We start from the raw sequence: 22,790 nt of genomic DNA on the forward strand, positions 1-22,790 counted from the left end.
AGAAGTACAGTGTCCTGCTTGTTTAAGTTGTGAAGGAGTGTTCAAGATGTGTATAATGAAATAATGATGTTGTGGTCTATGTCCTCCTACAGTATGAAGTCACTAAAGTGTATTATTCATATTTGTACAATATGACCTGTCAGGAAAGCCATGTGACTCACATGGTCCTTCAATGCCTTCTTGTGGCCATTCTTCATATCACTCTCCTCCTCTGGGGTCTTGGCTACTGTGCATGCTCAGAGACTTTTACAGATGCTGTAAACCACAGTATATAGGTACTGTAGTGCCTATTTTGTTACATTACAAGGGATATACAAGTGAATACTGACACTTTCAAAGAATTATTACGTTTTTTAAGTTAAGATAAAAAAAATGATTTATCGTTGAGCCACGCCCTGACAACACACAACAGGAATGGGATGATGTTGTCTTTGTGGCAGGTTTTAGAGGGTATCTTGTTACACAGTGTCATGTTTTTTTTCTTATTAGATCAGATAGTGATCTCAATATATTGAATGATTCCTTGGGAAGTAGGTTGGCCCTGGCAGCCAAATGGAACTGAATTGTTAGCTCCCATATTTCCTCATCTCTTTTAAGATGCATCTGTCTAATCCATTGGGGTAGATACTGTTCACTACTGTATGGTCTAAACCTTCTAAATCTCATTCCAGCCCATTGCATGCAGAACCTGGTTTTGATATATATATATATATATATATATATATATATATATATATATATAGATAGATAGATAGATAGATAGATAGGTACTTTATTGATCCCCGAGGGGAAATTAGGGCGTTACAGCAGCTCACATCACAAACAACAACAAAATGAAGTGACAATAGAATAATAAAATAAAATAGATATTTGGAACATTATATACAGTAAGAACAGTCCAGTGTGATTTAACATCCCCCAGCCTGACTCTGATCACCCCGATTGAGCCAGTCTTATTGCGGCAGGCATAAAAGATCTCCTATAGTGCTCCTTAGTGCAACGTGGTTGTAGTAATCTGTTGCTAAAGGAGCTTCTCTGCTTTGCCACAGTGTCATGTAGGGGATGGGAGGTATTGTCCATGATAGCCAGGAGTTTGGTCCTCATCCTCCTATTGGCCACCTCCTCCACAGTGTCCAGGGTGACACCGAGGACAGAACCAGCTTTCCTAATAAGCTTGTTCAGCCTCTTGGCGTCACCTTCCTTGATGCTGCCCCCCGAGCATACCACCGTGTACAGCACTGTGCTGGTCACCACTGACTGGTAGAGCATGTTCAGCAGAGTCCTGCAAACGCCAAAGGCTCCTCAGGAGATAAAGCCGGCTCTGGCCCCAGTTGTACAGGACATCTGTGTTACCAGTCCAGTCCAGTTTATTGTCCAGGTGCACCCCCAGGTACTTGTAGCTCTGGACCACCACCATGTCCTCTCCCTGGATGGAAACAGGAGACAGGGGGACCCTAGTCCTCCTAAAGTCGACCACCATCTCCTTTATCTTGCCGATGTTGAGTAGCAGGTGGTTCTGCTCACACCACTCAACTAAACTGGCCAGCAGTCCTCTGTACTCGGTCTACTGGCCTCCACTGACACATCCCACAATAGCAGAATCAGCCGAGAACTTCTGCAGATGGCTAGCATCTGTGTTGTGTCTGAAGTCCGAGGTATAGAGGGTGAAGAGGAAGGGAGCCAGAACTGTCCCCTGGGAGGTGCCAGTGCTGCTCACCACCCCTGCAGCCATACAAACTGTGGCCTGTTGGTCAGGTAGTTCGTAATCCAGGAAACAATGGAGGAGTCACTGAAGCTATACAAGGTGTTGGAGATCTCTGCACCTTCTCCTCATAATTACCAGATGACTAAATCTCAGTAAACAGTAAACACCTGCTGACATGTTGTGCCAACATGAAAAATGGTTGTTACCAATTTCAGCCATCATCATTAGGTTGTATGCTCACCATGGTATTTTTTGACCAGTGCTTTTATGTGAGGTTAAAAGAAAATTACCTCTCAACGTTTCACACAACAGTAAGCCATTCATCTCACTAACAGGGGAGGTGAGTGATCTTGAGGAGTGGAGACTTCAGTAAGAGTGTGAGCGCATGATAGAATCAATCATCATCATCATAGCTGTGACTGTAATCTCTCATTACACACTCTGCATGTGGTAAGAGAGAAAAACTAGAGCTGTTGCCAAATGCCACTAACTGTTTCCATTAGAGTGAAACGTCGTGGATTCTCGGTGTTGGAAAATAACATCAATCAAAATGTCTCTGACCGAGGATCTGACACACTCTTAGCATAGGGGAAATGCATTTGATCAGGTTGAGTAGGCACTGCAGTGAAGTGCATTATACTTGACCTTTCACATCGACTTCATTCTGGTAGAGTGTGTATGTTGGGTTTATGGGCCGAGTGTGTACGTGAGTGTGTTGCAATGGATGTATTATTGCAGACCTGATGGCTTTGCTCCTTCATCACTTAACCAGTTGAGCTGAAGATCTTTTCCCCAAGTGGCTAATTTAGTGCCTGTCTGTATTCTTTTTCAGTTGAGCCATTTCATTGCACCAAATACATGCGTAAGATTGTGTTTGAGATTAACTTGATATCCATAGCAACAAAGATGACTCTGCACCTATTCTCTTGTTGTGGCCAATGGGGTCAGCAATACTCAATCAAGGGTCCTTGCCATGGCAACAGTGGTGGTGCACTGATATCAGTAAAAAAAAGGCACAAACCAGCTTTCATTTGTATTCTTTGACAAACATGATAGGACAAAGTGGTGAAACATTGCAGCATATGCAGCACTTTTCGTTTCATTCCACCAAATACATCTCATAGTCCACTGGTTGGGGAGGAAATGTACAGGTATCAAAGCGGCGAGCTGCCAAACATATCTGTCTTTATTTGCTGTTTGACAGGGGCAAGCATGCGGAAATGTTACCCAAGCCGCAGAGATGGCCGTCATCTTTAATGGGTGTCAGCACGCAGGTGGCCCCACGACGGGCACAGATGTGATTAAAATGCAATCATCCCCTGCCAGGCTGGGCTCGGGGTTTATGCGTGTGCGTGTGTGTGTGTGTTTGTGCGGTGTGTGTGTGTGCACGCACATTGGTTTTCTTACTCGTTCAGCCCAGAGGCTAGCCGAATGATGTACAACTATGCTAGTTGGTTTTAAAATGTTCAATAAAAACTTTTAATACAGTGCCCTCCATAATTATTGGGACAGGGAAGCATTTTTCCTTTTTTTGGCTCTATACACAAAAAGTTTGGATTTTAAATCAAACAATTGCTATGAGGTTAAAGTATAGATTCTCAGGTTTTCTTTGAGGGTATTTAATTTTTTTGAGGGTAGTACAACACTCTCTATACATAGTCCCTCTATTTCAGATAAGTAGTATTGGAACAGATTCATATAATGCAGTCATGTATCGCATTTGGTCAACAATCCTTTGTATGCAATAAGTCTAACTTTCCACTTTTTGGCCCTGAAAAACTCCCTTGTTGCTATGGCAGTATGTTCTGGGTCATTGTGCTATTGTATGATGAAGCACCGTCCAATGAGTTTGTAGGCATTGGCTTTTTTTTTTTTTTTTGATCAGACAAGATATTACTGTACACAGCAGTTACATCATCAATTAAGACACGTTAGCCAGTTCCAGTGGCAGCCATACATGCCCAAACCTTAACCCCCCCTTCACAATGTTTCACAGATGAGGTGGTGCTGTGGATCTTGGGCAGTTACTTTTTTCTCTGAACTTTTCTTTTGCAATCACTTATATCTGTCAATTATATCTGTCCTATCTGTCCACAATACCTTTTTCCAGAACTCTGCAGGGTTTTTAGGTAGTTTTTATCAAACTGTAACCTGGCCATCCTGTTTTTGAGGCTAACTAGTGGTTTGCACCTTTTAGTGTAGCCTCTGTAGTTCCGCTGGTGATGTATTCTGTGGATGGTAGTCTCTGACATTCACACCTACTATACCTCCTGGGGAGTGTTCCTGATCTGTTGGACAGTTGTTTGGGATTTCTTCTTATTTATAATTCACAGTAGAGTTCTTCCTTGGCCTACCAGGCCGTTTACGATTGATGACATTCAGACTTGTAATGGCTTCCTTGACTTTCAGTGACACCTCTTTGGTCCTCATGTTGACAGACAGCAAACAGAATGCATGGAATCAAGACTAGACATTGACAGCTGGTGCCATTAAATAGGAGCACTATGTATAACAAGTGTTGTCATTTCTAAATAGTGAAACCAATATATACACAAATACCCTCAAATAAAAGCTGAGAATCTATACTTTAACCACATAGTAATTGTTTGATTTCAAATCTAAACTTGTGGAGTATAGAGCCAACAGAAAAAAAAATGCTTCACTGTTCCAATAATTACAGTAGTTTGGGTATGTTGACACACAGTCACCTCATAATTATTCCAATAGACTGTTGATATTCATCTAGGAATGATGTTATGGCTAAAGCTGTGACTCTACATGGCCAGCATGGTTTAACTCCCTATTTTAACGTAATGCAAGTTAACTACAAGTGACATACTGGTGCAGGACAGTACATCACAGTAGGGAAAAATACACACAAGCTATGAGTAATAGGTGTCTCATGGGGTATTTCTAGTTTGAGCTCAATTTCAACAACAAACCACAGTGTCATACACTGACTAATGGGCCTTCAAAAATGAATGACCCAGTGGGGCAGGGCGCCCCACAATGGCAGATAAACATTGCAGGCCTAATGCCTAATTGACCAAAAATATCACTGACATGCCACAAACATGCCCTTTGGAGTCTGTTCCATAGAACTGGATGCAGCATCAAAAACACACACAGACAAACATCGCTGCCGCCATGTCGCGTCGCACTCCCCTGACATTATCCACTGAGAAAGCCTCAGTGTGCCAGCTCACACACGTAATGAGGGAAGCTTTTGCTGTGTGCCTGAAAATTGGACGTTAGTGCTCGTCTCCCTCTCAGTGGTCGCTCAGATCAATGGGGCTACGGCCTCAGGCACAGACCTTTGGACCAAAACAATTGTTCCAGGAGCTCCTCTACTGGCAAGCTTCTGTCTCTTCTGTGAAGCCTCAGCACACAAACACATGCTATAGTAAACCAGTGTGTCTTTGCCATGGTTATGGGAGACAATGAGGGGTTTCAGTTTGTTTTATGTCAACAATGGCCAGTGAGAAGATAAGGCATCTGTCATGTTTGGGGGTTACAGTATAATATTATTAGGGAGGACGTTGTTGTTTGGAAATTCTAACTGAATTTCCCTGTGGTGGCAGATTTCCAACAAACTTACACTCTTGCTCCTTTAAGACATTGCAGTCAATTATGATGATCATATCAACTAACCCCCCCCCCCCCCCCCCAATCAGGTTCCTCCAAACCATCTTTGTATATACAGTATGTAGATCCTCACTAGTTTGGTAGAGATGTTGCCAGTTCCTCATGGTGCAGTAGTGTACTGTATGGTCTTCCCCAGCCAAGCCTGGATGGGCCAGTGGACGTTTTGAGTGGATTTGTGATTTCTCCACCCATCTGCTTCAGTGCCTGGGGCTATGTAACCTCCGGCATAGGAGTCCCAGCTCAGGAGAGACACAGCGGGAGACCAAAATGGTTTAAGAAACAAACATGAAAGAGACCCGTCTGTATGAGTGCTAAGTAGAGTAGACAGTCAGAGAGGGGGATTTCTCCTGCTAGTTCAGCATATGCTCCGAGACCCAACACAACTTAGATGCTGATGATATGAGAAGTTATTTTCCCGAGAAGTCAGAGAGTTTCTTCATGTGCTAAGTGATAATGTGCTGACTCATACTCTCACTCTCTCCTCTCTCTCTGTCTCATCTCTCTCTGTCTCATAGAATGGAAGAGTATGGCAGTATGGCAGGTTTTAACAATTACAGGGTAGAACAGATGTGACCAATCCTCTGGCCGTTGACACTCCCCAAGAATACCACACATCATGAGTCAGCACCAGTTTCATCAATAATATTCAAGAGAAACAAGAAAAGACATGCAGCTACAGTACAGCCTAATACATCTTGGAATCATGAACAAATCATGATTTCTAGGAACATGATATTTAGATTCTGAAAACACAACCCAGATATTCTAAGAATTAAACCACCCGCAGAGATGAGGAGGCGGAGCAGGGATGTGTGTGTGTGTGTGTGGGGGGTAACTCCTGCTAGAGAGAATTACACCCAGGTTGCCTAGACTATGCCTGTTGTTCTATTATAGCTCTCCAGATTTAGAGAGTGTTGAAGTGAATATCTTATGTAAAAGCACAGATGCAGCACGTATAGTAGAGTACAGCAATGGGCTCGGGCCGGCAGCCCCAGGATGAGGAGCAGCTTTGATATAATGGGATTTCTCCACAGTGGTTGGCCTGATGCGCCGTTTAAAGGGGGAGGATAAATCAGGGATCATACCGGGCATAATAAGCTTATTACAATACTGTCAACCCTGGAGGCTCCACCAATACCCAATCCCCCTGCCTAGAGACCGGGATTGGAGATGGAGGAGAGAAGAGGAGAGTAAAGGACAGAGGGAGCAAGAAAGAGAGGGCTTGTGGTTCAAATATGGGGCAGAGAGGCTATGAACTGTTGGCAGTGGCACCAGTCAGCTTAACAGAACTGAAGAGAGGGAGACACACAACTCCACAGAACACCACTCAGTGTCAGAATGGGAGGATGGGGATTGGGACGTTTTTTATGACAGGGGTCTTTTTGGTGTTAGGGTAATTAAGCTCCTAACCTCAGTTGCCTCCTCTGGAAAAAGTATAGCTAAAAGGATGCCAACCAAGTAAGAGACAATGCACTCTTTAACATGTGCCCAAGGTTGGTGATGACTTTTTAATTGCTCATTAGAGGTCTGACCATATTAAATACCAGAGACAGCTTAATACCAGAGAAGTATTGCAGTCTTCGACAATGTCACAAAAGGAGTTCAGACAACACACTTATGAAATGTTGCAGCATATGGATGTTTATCTAATTTTAGAAAGCCAGTCCAAAACAAACACAGACAGAGGGAGGCAGACAGACATGGATGCACACACACACGCGCAGACACACACACACACACACACTGAAATATATCTTCTTTCCAACCAATGAGGGAGCTGAATAAAACAGTGTCTGTCTGGAATAAATGGTTCATTGGCCCAGCTGGTCAGTCACTGGGGACAGAATTAGAGGCTAAAAATGGAAGCAATTTTTCTCCAAGATGAGCCTGTTAAGAAACTCTGAGAGTTCTGTTTAATGAAGCTCTATGAGTCTAAATTTACCTATTCAATGGGACACCATGTAGGAGACCATTACATAATCATACTCTGTGGTTCCATCCATTTTAACCTTAATTAAGACTCATAATCAGAGCTGCATCATGGAATTAATTATATGCGTTTAAGCACCTCTTATTTAGATGGGTTTGAGAGTGAAATAGATGAATCAGAAGATCATAAAAGGTGAGGTGTGGGGTAGATTGTGAGTTCAGAGAGTTCATGTCCTGAATGATGAGACAGCCAATTCATACTTTTCTGGCAAATGCCTTAGTGAGAATCAAAACAAAACATCAAAGGGAAATGCAATCTTCCACAATCAAGGATTGTCAACAGACATAACAAAGCAATGCTGAGATTGATCCTCTTTGTTAGTCTTAAATCCACCAGTGCTGCTAGTATTCTCTCACATTGCTTACTGAAGAGAGCCATCTGCTGGACAACATCCAGTATGCACCTCACTGTGAATCTGTGATGTTCTATCTGTTGAACTTGTTTATCATCGTCAAATAGTTTGCCTTGTAAAGTAAATTCTTCACACACTCACAACACACATACAAAATACAGTAATTTGGCTTGCATTCCTTTTATCACAGATGCGTATGGGGCTGAGATCAAAAATAGAAACTACATTTTCCCTCTCCTTTATACATAGCAATGTACTTGTACATAATTCATAAATAGGCTGCCAATGGCAGCCATATACCATAACCTCTCTGCCAAGGCACTTTGCAGTTCAAATGAGATCCATTTCAAAGAATCAATCTCCACTCGTTAGTCATTACACTGACTGGATTGGATGACTTTAAATGGCACATTACAGGCTGAATGTTCTTGGGAGGCCAATATTGGCCCACAACGCCCTTGGGCTCTCAGTCTCCCCTCATAAATGACTGTGAGGGATTGCCAGTTTTCAGAAGGTTGATGTGATGGTAGATCCATGATGAAGGTTGTTGTGGGGGAATGGTGGAATGCTGTATCTCCACCAAATAAGTGGAATGGGAAGAGGAGGTGTTATTCCATTGTTTGTAGGGCTGTTTGGTAAATCAAACACGTTGTTTATAGGGCTGTTTGGTAGTGTATGGAATGGAGAAATCTTTATTTTCCAAATACGGTAGTTCTATAGTCACCACTTCCAGGACTAAGTCTTCCATACAGGCTTCGCAGACTGTCCCCGATGCCCCTGTGGTAACCTGAGTGATACACAGCTGTGCTTCAAATGCTGTTGAGGAGCTGAGGACCAATATAAACCTGTTCTGGTCACAGGACAACATATGGAGTCCTTAACCTTCAGACAGAGCTTCTCACACGTCTCCCCTAAGTATACTTACCACACCAGTCGGTGCCAGAAGCCAATTCATCATCCATATACAGTATCCCCCCCCTGCCCCCCCTTCCCTCTCTCTCACCCAAATGGATTTGGACATTGACTGCCAATGTAGTTGGTGATGTGTGTGAAAAATAAGCATCTTTTCAAGGTGACGGCGACCCCTCAGAGAATAAAAGAGAGCTGCCTGGTAAATCCTATTACTCTGAAACCAGGGTTGTGTTTTTATGGCCATCAGCAACACTGGCCCATCAGCAACACTGGCCCATCAGCAACACTGCGACTGATTCCAATAATTGATCCAAGCCTAATTCTATCTCAACTATGAGACTGGGTCACAGTGTCAGCATTAAACCCAATTTTCATCTAAGGGTAATTGCATAGTGGTTGACAATGCAATTGGGGTAATAGCTATTAGTGTTCAGATATAGGGATAAGGCTTACTACGACAACTTGGACACTCAGATGTGTAACAGGTAAGAACGCTTGGATTAACCAAGATTAAACAATGGAGACTGAAATCATGTAATCCTTAAACAAATCCAAAAATAGTACTCAATTGAATTGCATCCTCTCAAGTTGTAGTTTCATGGGATCGCTGACTGAAACATTTAGCATTCCATACACGTGCCTTTATGATGACTCCCTAAAATGTCCTCATTTCCATGCCCAAAATAACTAAAAATGTAGTAGAGAATATTCGCATTCCACTAGGGCCGTAGAGTATAATCTGTTGTCACCATGACAAATACCTACAACTGAAACTCAACGCATAGCAGACAGCAATGGGTTAACTCCACTTTTGGACGAAACCTCTACAAGGAGTGTGTATGTAATTTGCGCAGATGGTGACAAACTACGCAGACAAAATAACATTGACATGTTTAAATCATAAAAATATCAAATTTATGCTCCATTTGCCATTACTCATTACTTACATATTCCTCACATTGTGTTCTTTTCACAAGATGGACGAAATCACTTGAGAAAGGAATGAAAGAAATAATACACAAAACTGTACAAATATTACAAAATCGTAACAGAATTTTTGCTAAAGCAAAACCTCTAACATGAACAGCTTCAAGCTTGTTGAAAAACAAAGAAACAAAGTCACTTCACCATCATCACATAGATTCAACAAAGCGGCCTCAATACTCTCTCCCAAAGTACTTGTTAACTTTGGCCACGGCAATGAAGACTACAAGGCTGATGAGGAAGAACTGTCCTTGCTCCTCCAGCCACACCAGCTGCATTTTCACCTTGCCGTCAATATCCTGGTAGTTGATGAAGAAGTTCTCACCCTGGTAGTCATAGGAGACCTTCTTATTTTCAGACAGCACCATAGAGACGGGGGTGCTGACACACCAGAAGGGATTCTGGGACTCGTCCAGCAGGGTCAGACTCATCATGCAGCAGTTCTACAGAGAGGGGGAGAGAGGAGGAAAGGGGGAAAGACATTAGGACAGTGTTTTCCCCCTCACATCTCTTAGGGCGGGGCTCAGAGGCCCCCAAATCCACATCCATGGTTGTCATTACCAACATTGAGTTCCATGTAAGGTTTTAGGCAGAGCAAAACAGATCCACACCCCTCCTATTCAATGGAAGGGGAAACACTGCATTAGGATGGGGAGAAAAAGGATTTTAGGACATGAGGTTTTTTGCTTTTGACAAACAATAGTACTTATAATTATGTATTTTCAAAGGTTAGGAGGTTTTAAAGGCTAAAATTGGGTTGGGGGTGAATGCCTATTCCTTATAGGATGAATAATTGGAAAATTCAGAGCAACCACTACAAAACCAACCCCTACACTCCCTAGCCTTAGATCAACTGAGCTTGCTATTTGGTAGAAACTCAACCAATCCTTCCAGTAAGAGAGGCGTTTAGGGGCTGATTTAGGGGTTCATTTGGGACCAACCACTAGTGTTAGTGTACTACAGCGTACCTCCACGGCCCCCCCCAGGTGGTCAGATTTCCAGGGAAGGCTGATCTTGCCACAGAGGGGTGTATGCTGGGACAGGTTGTTCCTGTTGATGGCATTCAGCGGAATGAAGCCGTCCTGGATATTATCTAGTCAATGACAACACACAACCAATATCACAGAGGAAGAGGCTGATTAGGTATTATACAAATCACAGTCATTCTGTACTATAGGCAGCCCAGGCAGTAAACTTTAAGGCCTAGCAAGGAGACATTCAGACAATGTCAGACAACAGCAATACATCCGGCCTTGTCTCCATTAGAGGTTTCAGTTCAGACTTCATATCAAAACAGAGCTCAGACCAAATGTACTGTATCCACAGAGCAAAAGGTTTAGAGTGCTTTCTCTATCTTCTGGATTGTGGTTTCTTTACCTTTCCGACAGTAGAGTTGAGGGAAACGTCCCGACATGATTCGAGTGACCGTGTTGTGAAGTACGATGTGTAGCGAGTAACCATGGAGACCGTAGTTGGGGTCCACATCATCGAAAAGCGGCCTGTCTTCTAGCATTGAGTATGGGCTAGATGAGAGAAAACGTTGGGAACAAGTGAGAGTAAGAGAATGGATGTCAGTTATGTAATAGGAAAGCACAACACGTGAGGAGTGAGAGGGCAATGGAGAGTGTGTGCAAGTGAATAGGTCAAGATCTTTGGCTTTGGAAGTGAGTTTGTATGTATGATACATCAGTTTCTGGATACAGTTTCTGAACGAGTATGACTGAATACAGGAAAGAGTAACATATTCTGTTCCAAAACATAGTTCTCTTCTGCCAACTGAAAAGGAAGCAAAGCAAGCGAAAGAAAACGTGATGCTACCGTACACGACGTCAGGATCCATTCTCACCAGTCACCAGGAGATGGAGTTATCACACCATATAGGCTGCAATAAGGCCTGAGGCTCACTCACACAACCACATAACACTATAGGTGTGCTATGCAGTGCAGACTGTATACATCAGTCATTAAAGAAACTGATTATATTCTGTGAATTGGTAAGTGGATGCAGGTAAAATCAATTATTTCCTCAAGCTCTGACATTAATAAAAAAAAAGAAAAAAAGAAGAGACCTCAATTGAAACAGTATCATATGTGTTGTGAATCCTGGATGAAATCACGAAGAAAATAAATTGAATAAACATACATAATTCATAAATCTGGGTAGTGACCCTTTGTCAAGTTAGGGGACATCTGGTTTCCAGGCGTCTTTAAACACTCTTTGAAACACTAAGCTTGCCATCTGTTGGCAATAAAGACATTTAAGAACGTGAGTAAAAAGTGCTGGCCTTTTCCTAAGCCAGGGGCAGCATAGCATACCAAATGGACGAGCCCAGGAGACTCCTCTCCACCAGTCTGTGAAAGTGGAGGTTGACCATGACAAAGGCAATGGACTGGCCCTGGCCCTGCAAAGAGACAGAGACAGAGAGGGAGAGAGAGAAGATTTTAGATGAGTTACCTTGAGAGACCCTCTTCAATCAGACCAGGTGACCAGGTTTCCTTGATAAACCAAAAACACCTTGGTTTTCACACTGTTAAATAAAATCATATTAGAGTAGCTACCAGGGACGGAACTTTAGAATTTTTGGCCCTGGCCAGCAGAGGTAGTAGACTGCAATGTCTCCCAGCCATGCTGGGGACATTCTATAAGCCCACGGTCCAAACCATGGCTAAGATAAGAATATTATTTTGAATACAGATAAACAATATTTAAATTCATTTCTGATCTACTACACATTAATATTTCCCATAAATGTACAGCTATAACTTTGACTGTTCAGTTGAGACTTTATTGTTATTCACGGGCCTGTCAGGCTAGTTGGCCACATTGTTCACTAGCCAGCTCTGAAAACAACTTGCCCCGGGCTAGTTACATTTCCATCCCTGGTAGCTACTGTCATCCAAAAACACAGACTTCTCACACATCTCTTTGTACATACTTTTTTCTTTTCAACACTGAAAACCCAGTTTCTGTTTTTAATAACCTGCTAGAGGCCTCAAATACTATCTAAAATGGGATATTTTGGTTGGGTAGACTAACTCTCTCCAGAGCCATAGATGACATACTCTCCAGAAGCCAATGATGACACCAGGAGGGAGAAGCACCAGATTGACCAGTTTGTCTTTGCCAATGACGAACCCACTCTTAGAGATGGTGTTTTGGTCAAACTTGGCTATCAGTGATCGCCAGCCAGGTCTGAGGGGGGGCAACAGAGAAACACGCATATCACTACACACCACAAAGATAAAATATGACTTGACATGTGTTTGTGTGGATGTGTGGATTCATGGATGGATGTGTAAATGGATGGATGACAGATACTGTAAGTAAAACAGATGAGTGGACGGATCTGGAGCTGTTGGCTGGACAGCAGTGTGAACGTGTGCGTGTGTGTGTGTGTGTGTGTGTGCGTGTGTGAGTGTGAGTGTGAAACCGAGAGAGATACAGAGTCATAGACATGGATGGATGGATGGATGGATGGATGGATGTATAGATAGAGACAGACTGACCTGTTGAGGTTGGGGCAGTTGAGGGCGACTCTCATGACCCCGTGGAGCTGCAGGGTTGAGAGGTAGTGGAAGAGAGGCCAGTTGCCACTGCTCCAACACACAGTCACAGAGGAATCTGAGAAGTAGGCGTGGCCTTGCTCAAACGTGCCCTCACACCCACGTTTATCTGACACCGTGATCTCCCAGGTAACACGCCGGTTTCTGAAAGGGAAGAATGTTGTCATGACATAGTCAAGGTTTCATATTCATATTTGAAGATGATGACCTGTATTTAGCTATTTTCAGTATATGTTAGTTTGTTCTCTCTATCATACATATTAGCCAAGCAACAAGAAGCAGGCTAGTCCTGTGTTTGGCTATACAACCGCATTATATTGTGACTCTGAAGGTGCAGCAAACGCGATGACCCAATAAAATAGCAATGACTTACAATAGCTGAAATTAAACTGCATTTTTGGATCCAATTCTGTCCGAACAGCGACTCAGGGATACCCCCACTGTGATGCATCCAGCACCTGGGCAGAAGCACCATTCCCTATCAATTAAGTGAGAGACTAAAACTAAAAACCAGAACAGCCAGGAGGCCCTAGGGGGCCCAGGGGAATTTCACTGCCTGTTGTGTGTCCGTCCGTCCGTAAATGATTATTACCGGGGTAAATCGCATCCTCCCGCGTGTCTAACACAGAGGCTCCAGAGGGACCTGTCTGGGCAGGTAGGGGGGAGGAGGAGGAGGATGGAGAGGGGTTCCAAGTAATTTATTTCAACAATTCGCACAGCCTCTGCAAGGAACACAATTATTTCTCCTTCCCCTCTGTAGCGCCGCGGCTGCCATGGAACTCAAAATTGAGTGCTGCGCTGCTTCTAATCAGAGGTTATAAAAACACTGCAGATACCGCCGCAGAATCGCTCTTGCCCATGTGCTGGTATTCCCTAAGCATTTCAGTCTGGTACTTCCTCCCTCACCTTTAATAAGACAGGGTCATTAGGAGAGGGAGAAGATAAACAAACGTGCCTTGTGTTTGATTGCGAGTGGCTCATGTCGTCCTCACATTTCCATGTAGCAGCAGGGCACTGCTTCGTCTCCACAGTTTAACTTTACATATCACCTTCCTTGACAGCGTGAGGCAGGAATTCCCACACATACATCCATATAAATAGCAATGAAAGGTCTGTCTGCTGTCGCTGAACAGGCACTGAGAACAAATATTGAAGTTGGGGTGTGTGAGAAAATCCATATCAAAGGGAAATCTCTTAAATATGAATGAAGAGTGAGCCTGGCTGCCTGTCTAATGTTTTTTTTTATCTGAGCTAAATAACATTTTATATTTGACTATCAAGAGAGTGAGTGTTTCAGCAATTTAAAAATGCAAACACACGCGCACACACGCACACAGGCACACACACACACACACACACACACACACATGGCAAATCTGACAGAAACTGGCCAAACTAAAGAGGCAGTACTGTATGTCTAACCTGAGGACTCTCTCTGTCTGGCTGGGCAGTCCTGTGTAGGGGTTGATGGCCCTCAGCTCCCTCTTCCACTTGTTCTCATTGTATCCAGCCATGGTGCTGAAGTACAGCCTCCTCCAGTAGCCCTCAGGTCTCTCCCGAAGATCCATGCCACTCAGCTTCTGCCCAACCTCATCCATGCGCTTCGGCTTCCACTTTTTACTCTTCTCATACTCCGCAGAGTACATCTTGTGCCACATTGCACTGAAAATAAATAAATCACAATGTCAGGTGCCCCATTACACTGATAAGGATCGATTTTGTATCAGCTATTCACTTCTTCTTACTTGTTGTTGCCCAGCTGATAGAAAAGCTTGTTGACAAAGCCAATACAGAAGAGAGAAGAGGCATCCAGGTATGAAAGGATCTTCATCAGGATCTCAGGTGGCAATCTAATGAAAGGTCAATTAGGAATGATTCAAAACACAAATGAAAGTGGTCCATCTCAATCGGCAGAGGCAGCAGTGCACGCAAAACCTCTCCTGTGAAATTTGTGAGCTAATTGAAACTAATACAAATATTCTGTTCAGAAAGGAGGACACAGGCAACAGAGAATGTAATACAGTTAATTTCTGTCCATTGCTGAAGGTGTGGACTTGTAAACTGTAACCTGCATTTTACAAACTTTCCCTGTGGAAAACACACTACTACTATACACCATTTCAAGCCAAATCCTGGCACCTGGGATTATAGAAGCGTACAGAGGCATTGCGTATGTGCCTACCTCGCTATGTGGTTTTGAGTACAGACAGCTGGTTTGACAGCATGTTTGGAAGACCTTGCTCGTGCAGGATGGCGGACTGCAGGAGTCTGATGTGGCATCATCACTGGCTCAGCACAGTTTGACGCTAAGCACCTAAAATTACGAAATCAAAGTTGCATTGCAGTAAAGCACACTGACAAAAATGGTACTAAAATCAGCTTGCTGTGGGGTGGGGGCTAGCTTGTTCACTTAACTCCAGGCCTGCACGCTTGGCACAACATGAGGACAAACACACTTCACCTATGAGTGCTTGGGCGTTCTGTGGGCGTATTCTCCTTTTTCTTAGAAGAACATTGAGTCTTTTTTGCCGTCGGTCCTCTGCCGTTAATTTCCGATGCTTTCCTCTCCAACCCTGCTCTGAAACTCGGGAAAAGCTGTCCGCGTCCAGTAGCCATGGTTACAGCACCCTCCTGCTGCAGGCAGGCAGGCCAAGTTTTCAACTTGTGGGATAGCAAGCTAGCTACTGTACTCTGGCTACAGCTTTACTTTGCTAGCTATTAACACAGAGACGGAATTTATAATATCATATTTGCTAGTAACGAGACCGACAAACTAAGTAAGCACTAAGATAACATGTGCAAAAGCAGACTAGCAAATTTCATTAGTCACATGGTCAAGTGTTGTTGTCGTTGACGAAAGGCTGTTGAAGTGTTTTCGTAGCTGTCTGCGTGCTCAGTTTTTCCATGTGCAATCCTTACTGCTGGGTATGATCAACCATTCGTTCTGAAATACACAGAGTATGTGAATATTTAGGTGCATTTAATCGAAGGAGGAAAAAGTTGTGCTACAACGTAGCAAAGACTTCAAATAACTGTTGATAAGTCCGGAGCCAGGTGAATCGAGGAAAACGGTCTTTCAGCGTTTTTATATTGCTACTCAATACTGCCTCCTATGGGTTTTCCCCGAGGTTTGAAACATTTATTGTGTAATCGCTTTTGTTTTGTCTTTTACTAAATGGTAGCGTTGCCAACCTGAGCTAAAACCAGGCATTGGCCATGCGTTGAACAGCAGCTTTCAGAGTACGGATGCTGCCTCACGCACAGACATATTTCACCGCACTGCTCCATTGCATGAAAACACACACACACACACACACACACACACACACACACACACAATCAATTAATCTACAATGTGTATAAGTAAACAATCTGCACTTGTCTCCCACTCTTCCAATACACTGTTAGATTACACATAAAAGAGAGAGAGAATGAGAAGAGGAGGGAGAGAGAAAACAGCTGGTGATCAACCCTAGTATTGATGCGTGACTCCGACAGACAAGAAAGAGAGAAACATATTGGAGATCAACAGTTTACTTTCAAAATGAAAACAACCCCTATTCTGGAGATGTGTATCTCCAGGTCAGCAATATATATATATCGCTCAGCGGGAAGGTTGAGTGTCAATGGTCAAACCAGTGGAGGAACTTGGGAAATGAATGTTATTTTGCCCCTCCAGCGCATGCTAAGATAGAGGTCACTATCGCATATGTAGGGTTCAGGGAGGCCACAGGCCACAGAACTCAATGAAAATGTTATTTATTTTTCTCTGCGGCTTCTTTTGAGAAAAATCAGAGAGAGATCTCCCAGGTTTATAGAGCCCTGTGGCCTCACTGGAGACATGGGCACACTTACCTGTACACAACACACACACACACACATAAACACACAACACACAACACATAAACACCATGTTTTTCTTAATGCATGATCTCAGACGTCTCTTGAGAGTACACTGGGGGAGGAGGGGGGTGAATGGCTTTGTAAAATCTGTTGGTGTATGATTTCTTCATTAATTTACTGCTATAGATCTCTAAACACAACCATAGAACGAGCAAATTAGAGGGGAGGGGCAATACAGAAATCTCTTTTGAAGGAATGATCAAATGAACATCAATTCCTCTCCTCAGAAGCATTCGTAATTCTGACGGGCTGATTTCTTAATCGCATCATGGCAAATCAAACACGCCACAAGGGGAAGTACACAATTACACCAATGTTTCCTCTAATGCAAATATTTACCAGCCTGCGTTGTGAATTACGCACAAATAAACAATGGCAGCAGGACTGAGGCGAAGTCTCTTTTCATTAAGCAGATGTCTCTAAGATGCAGCATACAATAGAGGGTCGGGATCCCCCCCTTCTCCTAGGGGCCTGTCTGTTCTGCTAGCTGTCACAGAAAATAACCATAACATTCTCAGTATTGCCGGCCTGCTTGTCTCACTGAAGTGAAGCCCGCTCTCGGGGTGGAGGCAGCCTGTGTTATGGTAATACCAGGCGCTATGCCCTCTCCACTTGACATTTGATGTTTTGTGTGGCAACGTGTCCTTCTGCGGGCCTGCGGTCAGTTGTTGCTTCTGGATACCTGATGTCATGCTTCTGCATGGCTTGTCACTCAGCACTGACAGTGTGATGTTTGTCAAATGAAGTGGGGAGAGGAAGGGGGGAGTGCAGTGTTGTGCATGTGGCATGATGCGGGGTAGCCATGATCTATTTATAAACTACAGTTGATACTGTACATCATTATGTCTCTGATTGACTTCTGCAAGGCAAGTGGGTCACTTGCAATTGACATGGATAACTGGCAGATCATACTTTTTTTCCCCTAAGGCTTTTATTTTCATTTCAGTGAATTATGGTGTGCTTTTTGTTGAAACAAAAGTCAGTTTTTTTATTCAACTGACGTTTCTTCAGGGTTTCATCTCTATGTTGTTGCTCTAACATGCTCTTTGTATCTGTGCTGTATTGGTCTTTGACATTGGCTACACTGCTGACCATGTTTTACAGTATGTGGTGGTTTTAAAAGAGAGACGTACCCATACATAAGGATCATATAGGGATCTTATGAGGTAGATGGTTACAATTTCAAAATAAAGGGTGAGCATTTACACAAATCTGTAGCCAAAGACCATCATGATTGGCTGGGATGGACTGATGTGAATCGATGGGGTGATGACTATGGCAATTGGATAGAAATTCCACACTATATCATCTAAAATCCCTGTTTTAATTGCATCTGGAATATGGACGACACATACCTGATGGGCCCTAACAATGTACCGACCCCTCTTTTTGCCCAGTGGGATAATCAGTGAAGTCAAACGTAGCCTACCGTATGAATATGAAGCTCTTGCATAGTCTTTCCAATTAGCAGAGCTTATAGAGAGGAGAGTGACAGCTCATTATGGGTTAAGTGGGGCGGTTCACCAGTTCTGAAACACACTATGAGAGGTATAGAGAGCTCTGATAGGGCCCCTTCTACACAGCTCTTCAAAGCATTATGACATGTTATGAAACTATTGAAAAGACGGGGTATAGGTGGAGCAGGCAAGGCACAACACACTGTAGACTACAGTGCATACGTCTAACTGTTTAATATTTATAATATGGTTATTATTTCCTATGTATTGGTCATTGCTCAGCAGAAATCAAACACCATTACTGCAACTGCACAGTAAAAACAGGTTACCCTCTGATGCAACAGGGAATTCAGACAACTTTCAGAGAACAACAGCCTACACAGATAAACAACTACACTCACCGGCCACTTTATTAGGTACACCTGTTCAACTGCTCGTTAACGCAAATGTCTAATGGTGTGGGGGATATTTTCTTGGCACACTTTGGGCCCCTTAGTACCAATTGAGCATTGTTTAAACACCACAGCCTACCTGAGTATTGTTGCTGACCATGTCCATCCCTTTATGACCATAGTGTACCCATCTTCTGATGGCTACTTCCAGCAGGATAACGCACCTTGTCACAAAGCTCACATCATCTCAAACTGGTTTCTTGAACATGACAATGACTTCACTGTACTCCAATGGCCTCCACAGACACCAGATATCAATCCAATAGAGCACCTCTGGGATGTGGTGGAACGGGAGATTTGCATCATGGATGTGCAGCCGACAAATCTGCAGCAACTGCGTGATGCTATCATGTCAATATGGACCAAAATCTCTGAGGAATGTTTCCAGCACCTTGTTGAATCTATGCCACAACGACTTAAGGCAGTTCTGAAGGCAAACGGGGGTCCAACCCGGTACTAGCAAGGTGTACCTAATAAAGTGGCCCGTGAGTGTAGACACTCAAAGCGTGGTTGATTTGTAATCATTATGACTAATATAAGCACCCAATCACTGTTCAGCTTTAGGCGTACTTCATCCACCTGAGTGGAAAATAAATAGGCCCATACAGCTCAACTACCGCTTCAATACCACTGGGTGGCGCACTCGTATCTCTCAGTGGCTCCCTCTGTAAAAGTGCCAGTTTTAGACTGAAATTAGTGACATGCATGGCGAATTACATGAATAGCGCAAAAGCAATGATATCCGCTGTTGTACCCCTTTCATCTCTGATTAATCAGCTCGCGACACGAGAGAAAAACCGGCGGCATATAAATTGCTGGTGCACTGGGAGCAGGTGAACTCTGCAGTCCCACGAGGGCCCATGATGCATGAGCACACCGCATTCAACTGGTTATGTAAACAAACTAATTAATCCAAGCGTGTGGTAAGTCCTCTCTAGCAGTATGTGTGGAGAGCCCTTCTGCCTTGGTAACAATATTGTACTTGAATAAAAAGGATGGGCGTGAATCGACCTTCCAAAGGGAAACGACGGGCGATTCCTTTTCTGCACAGGCGAGCCTTCCGCTCAGTTCACTCTGCGCGCTGCTGCATATACCTACGTGGGAAGAGAGATCACACCGGGGCTATGGCTATAACAGGTAACGTCCAAGGGACTTTTCCGTGGATGATTGGTGTTTTTTAACTTGTGCTACTGTTTAGTAAAGAATAATAGTAAATATAGCCTAAGTTGTGAGAAAAAGACAAGTCACCCTGGTTGACTTTAAATAATTTGATCGCATTGTTGATTATGTCATTACATTTTAAAATTACATATATTATCGCCTCGCTGTGCAATTTACAACGAGTGATGTTCCCAGTACATATATATTATGAATAACTAATCTTATTTGACATTACTGATGAAAATGTGGACCTTATCTCGTACGCAACTATATTGTTAGTGTGTTTTACGCATGATATGTATTCAACTCATCCATTCACATCTGGTTCAGTATGGTAGTCAAATGTAATGGGCTGCCATAAATCTGTTCTTATTTGTCTTTTAAATCACCAGGATATACCACACCAGCTGTCTGAAGACCATCTCAATATCAACTGAGGAGCACAGGAGGGAGGGGAGTGAGAAAGAGAGAGAGGGTGTGTGAGGGTGTGTGTCAGAGCGCATATGTGTGTTTGAGAGAGAGAGAGAGAGAGAGAGCCGGAGAGAGCGAGTTAGAGAAAGGAGTAAGGTTGGACCAGGTGATCGAGTCCTAACAAACCTCCAAGGGGCTGCCGGGTAGTATCAGTGTGCACAGGATCAGCGTTCCGACCATGGTGCCAGCGCGCTTCCCGGGACCCTGTGCCATGCTGGCACTGACCCTCCTCATGGGATGCGGCGTGGTGCTATGCCTCGGCCAGAACGACACGGAGCCTATCGTACTAGAAGGGAAGTGTCTGGTGGTGTGCGACTCCAACCCTTCCTCGGACGGAGGGGTCACCTCCTCGCTCGGGATATCCGTCCGCTCTGCCGGCGCCAAGGTGGCTTTTTCCGCGGTGCGCGGAACTAATCACGAGCCGTCGGAGATGAGCAACACTTCCATGACCATCTACTTTGACCAGGTCAGGTGTCCTCAGGACTTTACAGTGTACGCATCTGTGCCCTATATGGATGTCAGTTTGGAAAACATATATTGCAGTTGGCACAGTTCAACAGCACCGACTGGTATATAATTATGGGGCTAATAAGCTATTAATTTACCAAAAGCTAAAATAACTTGTGATGGGTTGCGTCATGCGCATGGAAACATCAATGACACCGTCTTCATCTCACTTAAAACTTGAGCAGTTTTGTGAAGCTGTTATTAATCAGCTCGCAGCACTTGAGAACGGGTACGGTGGCGCGTAATTTGCCCCAAACAAATGCTGCAGTTTTAGGCTATTGGTTTTGTGATTCCAAAATGCGCTCTTATGCTTTCATGATTCTGTTTCATATGTAGATTCGGTGGCGTCTTGTGGTGCTGTATTGTGTTAGTGATGGTTGGATGTAAATGTTCTCTGACACTCAAGTGGAGTATTTTGCGCCGCGGGTGCGCTGATGGACTGTGAACAGTATTATGTTAATTAGATTGTCCCGTCCCCCCCGCGTCCCCCAAGAAACTGACGTGTGTTTATTGAAACCCCGCGTATTGATCACCACGCGTGACTGTAACAATCGAAGTGTATTCTATGAACTGTATTGCATTCCCTAAACTGTATGTTGTAAAGGTGGATGTATTATCGTTATAATATGAAGGAAATAATTTTACGCAGTGTGAAAGTGAACAGTTATTTGGCCAGTTTAACCCATCGTCCACCATCTACCTTCGAGTGCAACTGCGTACTTATTTTATTATCTTGTTGCAGGTTTTAGTGAACATCGGCAATCATTTCGATCTTAAAGCGAGTTTGTTCCAGGCGCCGAGGAGGGGAATCTACAGCTTCAGCTTTCATGTGGTGAAGGTCTACAACAGACAAACCATACAGGTGAGCCCAACCGTTTACACCCCATTTATTCTTTTTCGGATGATAATAATTTCAGTTGGCTGCATTTAGCGTACAGTTTACAAGGCTATCCAGATAAAGTAGGCAACAATGTTGTGCGTTATTCCCTCTGAGGACCGGTTAAAGGTAACAGGTCGGTCTGAAAGTGCTCGTGCTGTTTCTATTACTCTAGGTCAACCTGATGCAGAATGACTACCCGGTTATATCAGCGTTTGCCGGTGACCAGGACGTTACGCGGGAGGCGGCGAGCAACGGAGTTCTGCTGATGTTGGAGCGCGAGGACCGGGTCTATCTGAAGCTGGAACGGGGCACACTCATGGGCGGATGGAAATATTCCACGTTCTCAGGCTTCTTAGTCTTTCCACTATAATTTGATTTGCGATTACACCATCGCCACGTGACTCTTCCTCGGTTGAGGAACGAAAAGACAAACATGTTATTTATTTGAACAAAACTGTCAGCGAGGGAGACCGACAAACGTGTACCTACACACTATATCTATAAGTCAAACATTAACGTTTCCTTGGAGTCCATACATACAAATCCATCGACCAAGGCAATCTGGAGGATAAACGAATCGATCGACCTGTGACGTGTACACCTGTCGATTATTTGGATTTTATCGCTGGGGAAACAATTAACTTTTGTCAACGGACAAGTCAGTGTACACCCATGTGTACCTGGACAACTGGAAAATGAGAAGATTAGTCGAAGAACTTCAGTCCCGAACCACGTGTATTTACCAATGCTCTATTTTGTGTTTGTATAGCCTTAAGAATATGGTTTCCGTCAAGTGAGGTGTATGGA

At 43.7% G+C, this 22,790-nt stretch overlaps 2 protein-coding genes across 2 annotated transcripts; one reads left to right on the top strand and one right to left on the bottom strand.

Moving 5' to 3' along the window:
• Positions 1–9,761: 9,761 nt before the first annotated feature.
• fbxo15 (F-box protein 15) lies at positions 9,762–15,768 on the bottom strand (the record flags this gene model as incomplete). Its single annotated transcript, XM_083681174.1, has 9 exons — positions 9,762–10,031; positions 10,557–10,681; positions 10,966–11,111; positions 11,905–11,984; positions 12,652–12,781; positions 13,096–13,296; positions 14,575–14,814; positions 14,898–15,002; positions 15,614–15,768. The coding sequence occupies 9 exons, from the start codon at positions 15,766–15,768 to the stop codon at positions 9,762–9,764; spliced, it is 1,452 nt and encodes a 483-aa protein (XP_083537300.1).
• Positions 15,769–20,645: 4,877 nt separating this feature from the next.
• On the top strand, positions 20,646–22,353 carry cbln2b (cerebellin 2b precursor; the record flags this gene model as incomplete). The annotated part of the gene is made up of 3 exons (XM_083677706.1): positions 20,646–21,062; positions 21,846–21,965; positions 22,156–22,353. The coding sequence occupies exons 1-3, from the start codon at positions 20,775–20,777 to the stop codon at positions 22,351–22,353; spliced, it is 606 nt and encodes a 201-aa protein (XP_083533832.1). The 5' UTR covers positions 20,646–20,774.
• Between the last annotated feature and the right edge of the window lie 437 nt (positions 22,354–22,790).

Source organism: Argentina silus (genome assembly GCF_951799395.1).
Source record: "Argentina silus genome assembly, chromosome: 1".
Lineage (NCBI taxonomy): Eukaryota > Metazoa > Chordata > Actinopteri > Argentiniformes > Argentinidae > Argentina > Argentina silus.